Source organism: Malania oleifera, chromosome 2, assembly GCF_029873635.1.
Source record: "Malania oleifera isolate guangnan ecotype guangnan chromosome 2, ASM2987363v1, whole genome shotgun sequence".
Lineage (NCBI taxonomy): Eukaryota > Viridiplantae > Streptophyta > Magnoliopsida > Santalales > Ximeniaceae > Malania > Malania oleifera.
Window position 1 is genome coordinate 133,329,133 of NC_080418.1, and position 13,049 is coordinate 133,342,181.

A 13,049-nucleotide genomic window follows, 5' to 3' on the forward strand; every position below is an offset into this window, starting at 1 on the left:
GCAAAGGAGGGAGCCTTGTGGCCCAGGGATGCCTGCCCTCTCAAGGCAGCCACCACCCCCGTTGGAACTATAAAAGGTGAAAGAAAATAAATGGAGATATTAGAAAGGACAGCACTGAGTAATGCGATCCCTTAAAGAAAAATATGCTCTCTTCCAACTTTCTAGTTTGCTTCCCACTTCTCCATCATAGATCAGTAGTAGCAATACTTAGGATCAACTTTTTTCTCATTGGATGGTTGACGGTCAACATGTGGCTTGTGAATGCTTCTGTTGTTTTCCCATTGGTCAAGGAGGTTATGCTCCATCTTCATTGGGTAAGAAGATCATGGGAGATAATTGAAGGTATCTATACTGAACCTAAGCCTTTTAGTTTTTCCTTCATCATATGAAGTAAGGGGTGATATTTATTATGCTTATGGCTAGCTTCTCTTTTAGCCTCTAAGATTGAATTGTTGGTTCGCTTTGCACTTTCTGCCTGGGCAGCAAAAGAGTTCTAATTGAAGGTGAACATTATATTCAGTGAACATCCTTTGAATACGAACTTCCTCCAACTCTTTTTCTTCAAAAGAATCCTGACAATCCAAGAAACATTTCCTAAAAATGCCATGTGAAATTCATGAGGTCTTTTTTGGATTCTTGGTGCTCCCTTGCTTGTTCTGCCAAAGTCACTTTTTCCTGAGTTTGGGAAAACTTCACTCAAAAAAGAGACGACAAACAATTGCCCTTAAAACTTCAATGATTCAAGCTTGAGATTCTCAAGTTTCATGCTGGAAGTACCTCCAGCTTGACAAGTGTGGCTGTCTCTCTTTGTGTTTATAATAAAAGTATGTGTAATAGACATAAATAACCCTTCGACAATACGCTCTGAGCCACACTCTTCAAAACTCCAGCACAAGCTTAAGCATAGTCATCATATGTTCCCACCTTGTTACAAATATATTTAACTCGTTGCACCTCTCAAAGGCTTTGTGAATAAATGAGTGATTTAACCATCTGATGTAGTGATTTCACATGAATCGTGCTGACAAGTTTTCTCTCTAAGACAGTGGCAATCAACTTTAATATCTTTGTCCTCTCATGAAATTCCGGATACATAGCAATAACTTGATTATCACATGCTAAATCTGTTAATGGTTATCTTAGTCTTTTAGTATTATTATTAAGTGTGTTACCATCTTAATTAGTGAGAGTTAGTAAGGTTATTATGGTCATTAGAATGCAGTTGAGTTGTATAATAAATAGAGGGAGAGACCGATCTTTGAGTTAGGTCATTCATTTAATCAAAATCTCAACATGGTATCAGAGGGTGATCCAACCTAAACTCTATCACACTCAGCTGTCGCTGGAAAAAACCCTCCCGTCGCTGCCCTTCTTAGAATCACCACAATCTTTCATTATTTCACAAAACCAACCATATAGAAAAAAATAGAACCCTGTGAAACATGACCCCGAAAAATCCCATCGCCAGTAATCTCCTCACATGCCCCCATGTGCCGGCCGACTGCTAGCAGTCCCGACCCTACGTGCCGGCGTGTAACAGTGATTCAGGCTACCTTCTTCAGACTTTTTCCTCCAGCATGTTCTGGTTCCTTCCCTAGACCATATTATCAAGCTGTTGGGCATGTTTTTTGCTCAAAGATCCAACCTTTTTCGACTATGCCCTTGTGGTAATAGATTAGTTGTTGTTCAGCTTTTGTAAAGGCTTTTTCTGAGTTTTTTGGAGTAGTTGCTGTGTTCATAAGATTATTTGTGAGGTTGTGGCAGTTTTATATCAGTTTTTAGGTGGTTCACCTCATCCATGCTTGTTTCAGTGCTTCACCTCATTTTTGGTTGCCCCGATTAGTTTTGATTGTTCTTCTTGTTTGACAGTGGTGTGGCTGCTGGTTTGTGAGTGTTGGGATGGAGTCTACGAATCCCAAAAACATGTTTCCTTCTTCGCTGCCACAGATAATAATTGAAAAGTTGGATGGGAAGAATTATGTTCAGTGATCTAAAAGGTTGTTCGAGTTTATTTAGCAAGATTAGGAAAATTTGACCATTTGGTCTAATTTGGTCTTTCTGATGAGAAGAGAAAAGAAGTGTGGATTCAGGAAGATGAATTGATTGTTTCCCTCTTATGGAATTCGATGGAGCCCTAGATTGCACGGATGTGCATGCATCTAGATACGTGCAGGGAGATTTGGGATTATGCCAAGCTTCTGCACTCTAGTAACATTACACGTATGTATGATTTATCCTAGGAATACTTTCAGTTACAATAGGGAGATAGGAGCATTACAGATTAGTTTGGAGAATTGAAATGTATTCACGAGGAGCCTAACATTGTGCAACCTATAGCAACCGATGTTTGTGATATGTTGAAGCAAAGGGAACAAATGACAATTCTTTGGGTTCTAGTGGGTTTGAAACCTGAGTTTGAGCAGTCCAGTCCCAAATTATTTGTATTGTAGAGTTGCCATCATTTGTCGATGTTTATTCTTGTGTCCTTTATGCTTCCTTTAGCACACGTTCTCTTGCTATTGCATCTGATTCTGAGAGGACAACCTTTGCTGCTCATGGTGATTCTATTTCTCTACTAAACAACCACAAAAATTATCAAGGTGGTTTGAGCGATCGTGGTGGTAGAGATGGATGAGGTAGAGGCACTCCTTGCAAGTGTGCTCATTATGGGCGAGGTAATCATACTATTGAGCAATGTTGGGATCTCCACAATAAACTTTCACGTGTTTCCAATGCAGCCACCACCAACTCCACACCTTTGGGGGCAGCCAATGCAGCAACCATCGACTCCGCACCTTTAGGGCCAAGTGGGGGGCAATGTACTGTAGAGGAAGAGTATTACAAGTTCTAGCAGTATCAAGCGTCACAACAAACTTCTCTTCCCATTGCATCTCTTGGCCAAACAGGTAATCCCACAACATGCCCGTCATCCATTACTTCTTGTCCTAGTCCTTAGGTTATAGACTCCACTACCACTGATCATAGCACAGGTATACTTAATATCTTCTTTACTCTTTAGTAGCCTGAAAATTTACCTCTTGTTACTCTTGCTAATGGATCCACCACTGTCGTTAAGGGAATTAGAACAGTGAATCCCACATCTTCCATTTCTCTTCCTTTGATTTTGTATATTCCCAAGTTTCTTTTCAATCTTATGTCCATTAGCAAGATTACCAAATCCATGAATTGTTTAGTAACATTCTTCCGTGATTCTATGGTTATTTAGGATTTGAAGATGAGGAAGAGGATTGGCATAAAGCATGAATCTGATGGACTTATATCACTTTGAATTGCTATCTCCTTCTACTGTCGGCACTGCTGCTATCACACCTCTCTAAATTCATTGTCGCCTTGATTATCCTTCGTTGGAAAAGTTGAAATGTCTAGTTCCTGAATTGAGTTCTATGTCTAGTCTTGATTGTGAGTTTTGTTAGTTGGGAAAGCATCGACTTGTCCTTTTTGCTTCCTAAGTCAAATAAATGGGTTGTAAGCCCTTTCGTGTTAGTCCATTATGATGTTTGGGGTCCTAATAGAGTTGTGTCCAAGTTGGCTTTCTGGTACTTTGTAATTTTTGTGAATGATTATTCAAGGATGATTTGGCTATGTTTAATAAAAGATTGTTTTGAGTTATTTCATATATTTTGTGTCTTTTGTTCTAAAATAAAGACTTAATTTGGTTTGGCAGTTTGAATACTTTGAAGTGATAATGCTAAAGTGTATTTTAGTAGTCAATTCACTACTTATAGGACTCAGTTTGGTATTGTTCATCAATCATATTGTGCCCACACTCCTCAACAAAATAGGGTTGTAGAGAGGAAAAATAGACATATCCTTGAAATCACACGCACCTTACTTTATTGATAATGCATGTAACTAAAGTGTTTCAGAGTGATGTTGTACTTACTGCTGGCTATCTTATCAATAGGATGCCGTCCTCTGTTCTTAGTGATAAAATTCCCTACTCTATTCTCTTTCCTAATTCACCTCTATTTTCTCTACCTCCTCGTATATTCAGGTGTGTGTCCTTTGTTCATCAACTAATTCGTAGGGTGGATTAGTTGGATCCTCGTGCTATAAAATGTGTCTTTTTGGGCTACTCAAAATGGATACTGTTTTTATGGTCCTATGTTGTGCCGCTTCTTTGTTTCTACAGGTGTTACCTTCTTTGAGTCTACGCCTTACTACACTCAACCCCTGAGTGATTTGATCTCAATGAGTCTCTTCCCTTGCCTACTCTTCTAGTTTCTAGTTTGCTGTATTTTCTTAATCAACCACTTGTGTCTCCATGTATTTTGAGTCCTTCTCATCGTCTCGATCGTCCTAATTTGCAGGCATATTCAAGATGACGACTCCAAGGAATAGAGTCCCCTCTAGCTACACCTTTGGTTTCCTTGTTTGATGATTATATTTCCCATGATGTTGATCCTTCCATTGCTATCCAGAAAGGTAAACACATATGTATACAATATTCCATCGCCTATTATGTTTGCTATGATTTCATATCACCCTCCTGTTATTGTGTTGTTACTACTTTATCATTTGCTACCCTTCCTAAATGTATTTTGGAAGCCTTAGCCCACTCTAGGTGGAGCAATGCCATGGTTGAAGAGATCAATGCTTTACAGGACAATGATACTTGGGATTTGGTATCTCTTCCTCTTGACAAATTCGTGGTTGGTTTTTGCTGGGTATACATTGTGATTCAATTTTGATGATTTTGTTGGACATTTGAAGGCATATCTTGTTGCTAAGGGGTATACTCAAGTGTATGGTTTAGATTATTCGGACACTTTTTCCCAGTGGCCAGACTTACATTATTATGTCTATTCATCTCCTTAGCTACCATTTGTCACTGGTCTTTGCATCAGTTAAATTTGAAAAATGCCTTCTTGCTTGGTGATCTTGAGGAAAATGTCTATATGGAGCAACCACCTGGGTTTGTTGCTTAGAGGGAATCAGGCTTAGTGTGTTAGCTCAAGACAACACTATATGGTTTACAAGAGTCTCTCAGAGCATGATTTGGTTGATTCAATGTTGTAGTACTTGAGTTTGGTCTTTGACAATGTGCAGTGGATCACTATGTGTTTTATCATCATACTTCATCAGGTAGGATCCTTCTTATTGTGTACATGGATGATCAAGGTATTTAAAGCCTTAAACTTTTTTTACAAACTAAGTTTCAAAATAAATATTTAGGAATGTTGAAATACTTCTTGGGTATAGAAGTAACTAGATCTCGTATGGGAATTGTTTTGTCTTAGAGGAAGCATGTTCTTGATTTGTTGGATGAGATTGGGCTATTGGGATCCAAGTCGGTTGACACACCCATGGATCCTAACAAGAAGTTAGTACTGAAGATGGGTGATTTGTTGCCTATTATTGGAAGATACCGAAGATTTGATGGAAAGTTGAGTTAACTTACAGTCACTCAGTTGGGCATATATTTTGTAACTAGTGCTGTTAGTCAATTTTTTTATTCTTTGAGCATAAGTCATTGGGACGCAGTAATTGCATCTTGAGATATCTCAAAGGTGCACTCAAAGGAGGTCTTTTATATTGATTGATGGTAATTTGGTTTCTTTGAAGAATAAGAAACAAACTGTGGTGGCCTAGTCAAGTGTTGAATTAGAGAATAGAGCTATGACTTACACTACTTGTGAACTTATTCGCTTGAAGAACATGTTGGAAGAATGGGTTTCCCACATTCGCAGTCTATGTAGTTGGTGTGTGATAATTAAGTTGCTCTTATTATTGCCTCCAACCTGGTCTTCTATAAGCAAAAGAAACACATTGAAGCTGATTGCCATTTTGTTTGTGAGAAACTTGTGCAGAAGCTCATTACTACCACTCATGTGAAGTTCGACATGCAGCTTGTTTATTTGTTTACCAAAGCTTTGGGAGGTGCTTGTGTTAAAATTATTTGTAACAAGCTAGGAGCATGTGATATCTATGCTCCAGCTTGAAGGGGAGTGTTAGTGGTCTTTTTAGTGTATTAGTATTATTAAGTGTGTTTGTATGTTAATTATTAAGAGTTGGTAAGGATATTATGGTCATTAGAATGTATTTAGTTTGTATTATAAATAGAGGGAGCATTTAATCAAATCTCAACAAAATCCATGGGTGATAAAATGGAAATTGAAGCTCCTCTTTTCAACGAGATTAATTGACAAATAGCATTAGCCATGGCTCTCCACCAAGACTCTGATTTAAAATTGTCTATTTCTATATACACATCTTGACATTATTTTTTTGGATATTGCATTATGGTTCTTCCTGCTTGTACTTTCACCCATAAATTTGGATTCTTTAGGATGATGTTTGGATTGTTTTTCGGTAATTGTGTTTTGAAGGGTTAACTAGCTCAAACTATCTCTCTCTATTCTCTCTCACTCTTAATCATGGTGAGTTTGCTTGGAAAGGTACAATGTAAAGAGTAAAGGAAGAGTATCTGCCACACCATTGGTTCCATGTGTTGCTTTGAATTATTTCTAATGTGGAAATTCTAATTTTTAATTGTTGGCTAAAAGATTATGGGTATCCCGATTCTCCCTGTTATTATCTCCATTAAATTGTATGAGTGATAGCATTGAATTATTTTCGTCTCTGTTTTTTTTTTTTTTTTTGTTTTTCTATTCTTCTGTTCCAACAAAATTTGGTATCTGAGCCATGTCGTCCATCACCTCTTCCTCTGCTAGAACTATGTTCAATTATTCTCAAAACCAAATACCCATCTTCGAAGGAGAAAATTATGGGTATTGGGCTGATTAAATGAAAATTTTCTTCATTGCACGAGACTTATGGGAGATTATTGAAGAAGGGTATGATGACTCAACTTTAGCAAATGATGATTCATCCTCTACAAACACAAGCACAACAACCTGATATCAGAGATCTGCCCAGAACAAAGAAAAAATAAAAAATAATGCTCTTGCTTTGAGTTATCTTAATCAAGGGATTAACAAAACCATCTATCCCCCTGCATCTTTGGCATTCAAAAGGCTAAAGACGCATGGGAAACACTGTGGAAGGAATTTCAAGGAAACAATAAAGTAGTCTCGATCGGACTACAATCTCTTTGGAAGAACTTTGATTGCTTGGCAATGAAAGATTCTGGAAGCATCAAAGATTCCTTCTCCAAGGTTGCTGAAATAGTCAATCAAATAAGAGCTTATGGTGATCGGATAGAAGAAAAAAAGATTGTAGAAAAAATTCTCAGAAGTTTACCACCAAAATTTGATCATGCAGCTGCGGCAATTGAAGAATCAAAAGACCTCTCAATTATGACCATGTTTGACCTCTGTGGTTCTTTAGAATCACATCAGGAAAGAATTAAAAGATCTTCAGGTTAGCCCTTGGAGCAAGCTTTTCAATCAAAGCTCAATTTGAACCGGAAAAATCAAGAGAGGAAGGGAAATTTTCAGCAACAAGACTAGTCTCAAAGAGGCCAAAATAATTAGTCCAATGGTTGAGGAAGAGGCCGTGGCAGAGGCAGGAATTTTCAGCCTCAAAAGTCCAGCAATCAAGTACAGAATTGCATCATATGCAAGAAGTCAAACCACACCTTAGCTAAATGCTATTTAAGGTGTAAAAGGTGCCGCATTCCAAACCCTTCAGCCTGGGATTGTTGGCACAAGAAGAATGAAAGTTTAGAAGCAAATTTCAGCAAGGAAAATGATGAAGAACAAGTGTTTCTCACTTGTCTCAATACTGAAAGCAACGACGACAAGGTTTGGTACTTTGACAGTGGCTGCAACAGTCATATGACAGGTAACCGTGAGTTATTTGTTAAAATTGATGAAAATGCTTCAAATTCTGTTATTCTTGGTGATGGGAACTTTGTAAAAGTTGAAGGAAAAGGTGTAATAGCAATGCAGTCCAAATCAGGTGAGCAAAAATTCATCCATGATGTTCTTTATGTCTCAAGTCTTGCTCACAATCTCTTAAGTGTGGTGTAGTTAATTCAAAAAGGATATCAAGTCCATTTCGAAGGAAATGAATGCAGAATCATAGACAAGAAGAAGAACTCACGGATGGCTAAAGTTGAGATGACTTGAAACAAGGTTTTTCCACTCTCCATCAACTACACAAGTCTAGTGGCTTTGAAGAGAGAAATTTCAGACGAATCTCAACTATGGCATCTCAGATATGGGTATTTAAATCCTAAGGGACTGTAACTTCTCAAGCAAAAGGATATGGTTCGTGGTCTTTCCCAAATAAATCAAATTGAAGGAGTTTGTGAAGGCTATATTTACAGGAAGATGCACCGCCTTCCTTTCCCCAAAACTTCTTGGAGAGCCAAAGCTCCTTTGGAGCTTGTTCATGCAGATATATTTGGTCCCACAAGAACACCATCTCTTGGAAACAAAAGGTATTTCATCCTTTTTGTTGATGATTTTACTAGAATGATATGGTTGTATTTTATTCGGCAAAAATCAGATGCATTCTTAATATTTTTGGAGTTCAAATCCCTCGTTGAAAGGCAAAGTGGGCTGAAAATGAAGACCTTAAGAATTGATCGTGGAGGTGAATTCATATATCTCCAGTTCATGAATTATTGCAAGAAGGAAGGCATTCAAAGGCAACTAACAGCGAGTAGAAGCCCTCAGCAGAACGGAGTTGTTGAAAGAAAGAACCGGGCCATTGTTGAAATGGCTCGGAGCATGTTAAAAGGTAAAGGACTTCCTAATTCTCTTTGGTATGAAGCTATACATACCACTATTTATATCTTAAACAGGTCACCAACAGAATTAGTAAAGAATAGAACTCCCTATGAGGCTTTGAGTGGGAGAAAACCAGATGTTAGCCATTTGAAAGTGTTTGGTTGTCTAGCCTACTTACTCAACAAAGCTCCTAATAAGGACAACTTTGATCAGAAGGGAGAAAAGCTTCTGTTTATTGGGTACAACGATGAATCAAGGGGCTGCCGACTACTGAATCGTGTTAATCACAAGCTGACAATGGCAAGAGATGTCATCTTTGATGAAAGGGGAGTTTGGTAATGGACTTCTAGCGGCCAGAACTCAACAAATATTCCAGATGTAGTACCAACCGAAGCAATAAGACCTAAATTAGCTACTGAATTTTAGAATCCAGCAATTTCAAGCTGAAATTGCACTCGGGAACCTTAGTTCAAAATCTGAAAATTCAAAAAATGAAGGAACTTCTTCCTCTTCACCTGTCCTAAGAAGATCTGAAAGAGTTAGAAGACCTTTGGTGAGGTATGATGATTTTAGAAGCTATTTTTCTAATGAAAATTCAGAATTTGCTCTTTTCTTTTGTGAACCACAGAATTTTGAAGATGCAGTGAGGGATAAAAAATGGAAAAAGGCCATGGAAGTAGAGTTCAACGTGATTGAAAAGAACAACACATGGAAGCTTGTGGATCCTCTTGAAGGCAAAGATATTATTGGTCTCAAGTGTGTTTACAAAACCAAGTACAACGAAAATGGTTCCATTCAAAAGTACAAGGTTAGATTGGTTTCCAAAGGTTATTCTCAACAACCTGGAGTTGATTTCAATGAGACCTTTGCACCGGTTGCAAGAATTGAGACAATTTGTCTTGTACTTGCAATAGCTACCAAATTGGAGTTAAATATGTATCAAATGGATGTTAAATTTGCGTTTCTCAATGGAGAACTGAATGAGGAAGTTTATGTTGAGCAGCCACTTGGATATGAAGTGAAGGGCAAAGAAGAAACGGTGTACAAACTGAAGAAGGCTTTGTATGACCTCAAACAAACTCCAAGAGCTTGGAACAATAAGATTGATTCTTATTTTCCGAATTCAGGATTTCAAAAAAGCTCTCATGGACCAGTTTTTTATTTTTTTAAAAGAAGAAATTGGTTTCGTCATTGTTTGCTTGTACGCTGATGATCTGATTTATTTTGGAAGCAATCTTCATTCATTTGCTTGCTGATTTCAAGCACTCATTGATGAAAAATTTTGAGATGACAGACTTAGAGATCATGAAGTACTTCCTCGGGATGCAAGTTAAGCAAGAAAGAAGGGAAATTTTCATTTCCCAAGAAAAGTATGCAGCTGATATCTTGAAGAAATTTCATATGAAGGATTGTAAGGCTATAAGTACTCCTATAGCTCTAAATGAAAAATTAAATTCTGATGATGGAGCTAAGAAATTTGAAGAAAATCAGTATAGGAGTTTAGTTAGATCCCTTATTTACTTGACTCATACTAGGCCTAATATTACACAAGCTGTTAGTATGTTGTCTAGGTTCATGCACAGCCCAAGTGTACTTCATTATGCAGCAGCAAAAATGGTATTAAGATACCTTAAAGGCATATTGAAACTTGAATTGAAGTACAACAAAGATTCTAGGTTTGTTTTGATCGGTTTCATTGACAGTGATTGGGTCGGATCCGTTGATGATCCCAAAAGCACATCAACATATGTTTTTGCCTTGGAAATGTCACCATTGCATGGTGTTCAAGAAAGCAAAACACTATTGCCTTATCATCTGCAGAAGCAGAATATATTTCAGCAACAGAGGCTGCTTGTGAAGGAGTTTGGCTGAGGAAATTACTTAGTGATTTAGGGCTGAAGCAAGAGGTTCCTACAATCATTTATTGGGATATTATGTCGGCAATAGCTCTAACTAAGAACCCAGTTTTTCATGCCAGGACAAAGCATATTGAGTTCAGACATCACTTTATTCGTGACCTTGTGCAGAAAGAAGAAATTCAGCTAGAATTCATCAGCACTAATGAACAACCAGTAGACGTGCTCACAAAACCTATTACTACTGAGAAGTTTTTAAAGTTCAGAGACATGTTAGGACTCACGGCTTTAGAGGGGAATTTGTGAGAAAGCCGTGAACCTACTGAAGTTAGTTAAGTCAGTTATTTAGTTGAAAAGTCAGCAGGCAACTCAACTTACAGTCAGCAGAACATTCAGTAATAAAATTATTCAGTCAGCAAGTTGCAGCCAGTATGATTCTAATTCAAAGTTCTGTTCAGTTTTTCAAAGTGGAATACAACTGTCATCCATTAATAGCACAGAAGTGAGTTATTTAGTCTAGGAACTTGTCATATTCTTTGCCTTGTTTCTAGGTTTATTTAATGAGTTGTTAAGTCCCTAGAATATTAAAATTTCCCGTCTATTCCCCATGTACTCTGCCCTATAAATAGTGGCCTTATCCCAGTCATTTTAAGTAGTGAAAAAATAGAAAAGAATTTAAAAAATCCAGCAAAAAGTGCTGCAGCACTGTAGCTTTTTATATATGTAATTTCTTCATCAAGTCAGTGAATTAAAGAGGCATTTTTCAGTATTTTTCTTCTCTGTTTTTTCTGTTTTTCTATTCTTCTGTTCCAACAGGGCTGTTTTAAGGCATTTTTTTTTTTTTTTTAAGTTGTTAAGTAGGATTGGAAGGCTTTATTGAGCTGATTGAATTTTATTTTTTGGTTTTCCCTTTGTGTTTGAGATTTTCTTCTCCTTTTGGTCTTACATTCTCCCTTTTATTCTAATAAATATTATTTTAAAATAAAGAGAGATACCCCCATACAGCCCCATTGATAGATTTTGAAATCCAAAATTAGAATATGATTTCGATGAAATAGTTAACAGGATTGTGGCACTACATAATCTAGAGTGCATGATGCTGTAGTGTAAATGATTTGTAGTAGCTTGGGTACGTTAATCATCATTTTTGAACCTTAAAATTTTCCTTTAGTGTGTTTTCCTTGGCCTTTCCTGTCTGGAACTCCCAATACATTGGACATTTGAAATACTTTATTAAATGGATACGTACAAAGTCATTTACATATTTTATAGGTGGTGGCTGTGGAGAAGACTTAGTGCTGGGATGTATACATCCCTGTCAAAGCGTTGGTTTTGTTCCTTTACAGGAAAGTGTTTGAAAGTAGGATACCTAATTCCTTGATAGTTTTTCCCCCTATTCATTAACTTTTAGAGTGTGATTTATGGTGTCTTATGTGTGGTGCTCTGTGTGTGTGTGTGTTGCTAATAAATTTGTCTTTGAGTTTTGATTAACATATTTGAGAAAAATAAAAGTTAAATTAAGTGCTCTCTTCAAGTAGTCCAACTCAGGTGCGCCATGGGAAAATTTTATGGAATTTTGTTTTATGTTCTATATTCTAGCTGGTCTTTCCATACCCTGGGAGCAGAAAAAGATCTTCATATCAATAACTTTGATGTTTTTATCAGGATCAGCCTGCTGTTTCATCATGTCTTAATAATTATGTTCTCATGTTCTGTTATTTACTACCTTAACCATGTTTTGTGATGAATTTTATGTAGTGGGAGCACTATTGTTGGGATAGGTTCTCCAAATCCTCCACAATTTATCTATGATGACAAAGACTACCAAAATGTATTTTTGTCAGGTCAGGCTCAATAAATATACTCCGAAGTTATTTGTAGTTCCTTACTGTTTTTGTGTTTATTTTGTTTTTTTTGGTTCTTTAGGGTTCATGTCCCAAAGCCTTTGTCAACAGCTGTGAAATATATTGGTTTTTCTTTCCCAAATGTATCTCTTGAGTTTGTTGTTATGATTTTAGCCATTCTACCGATCACATTTTTTCCTTCTCTTTGGTGATGTCCACTGGTTGGTCTATTAGGCATGAGCTACACATTACAAGGTTTGGAATTGACACCACTAGCAGGGGAGTACTACTTTACCGTGTGGGCTTCTTATGGGGGAAAATCACTGAATTTTGGTGAATCCTGTCTCAGATCAAACCTCTATTTGTGTTATAGAATGAATTGGATTCCTAACTTGGGTATGGAATGGATCTGTACCTTAAAAAGTTTAAAAATCTGATCTTGTTCCAGATCCAAGTTTGCTTCCAAATGCTCTTACAGTAAACTTGGACTTCGTCACTGAAATCTCTGAATCCACAACAGATGCTGCCCAATTTATGCGTTGATCTCATTGCTACTTTAGTTTCTTAATCCTCTTTTCATTTATTTATTTATTTATTTTTTTTATGTTTGTTTTTGATAATCAGCCTGGAGTCGTCCAAAAGGTGGTCTTATGAATCCTGAATTCACCTTCATAATTTCAAATTAAACA

General features: G+C 37.1%; 1 protein-coding gene across 1 annotated transcript in view; it reads left to right on the forward strand.

Annotated features, from left to right (window-relative positions):
- Window positions 1-13,049, forward strand: part of LOC131148559 (4-diphosphocytidyl-2-C-methyl-D-erythritol kinase, chloroplastic/chromoplastic) — a 64,697-nt gene that overhangs the window by 51,089 nt on the left and 559 nt on the right. Inside the window, exon 10 of the mRNA XM_058098339.1 lies at window positions 12,275-12,360. Within this exon, the coding sequence (XP_057954322.1) occupies window positions 12,275-12,360 (86 nt within the window). The remainder of the gene's footprint in view (window positions 1-12,274; window positions 12,361-13,049) is intronic.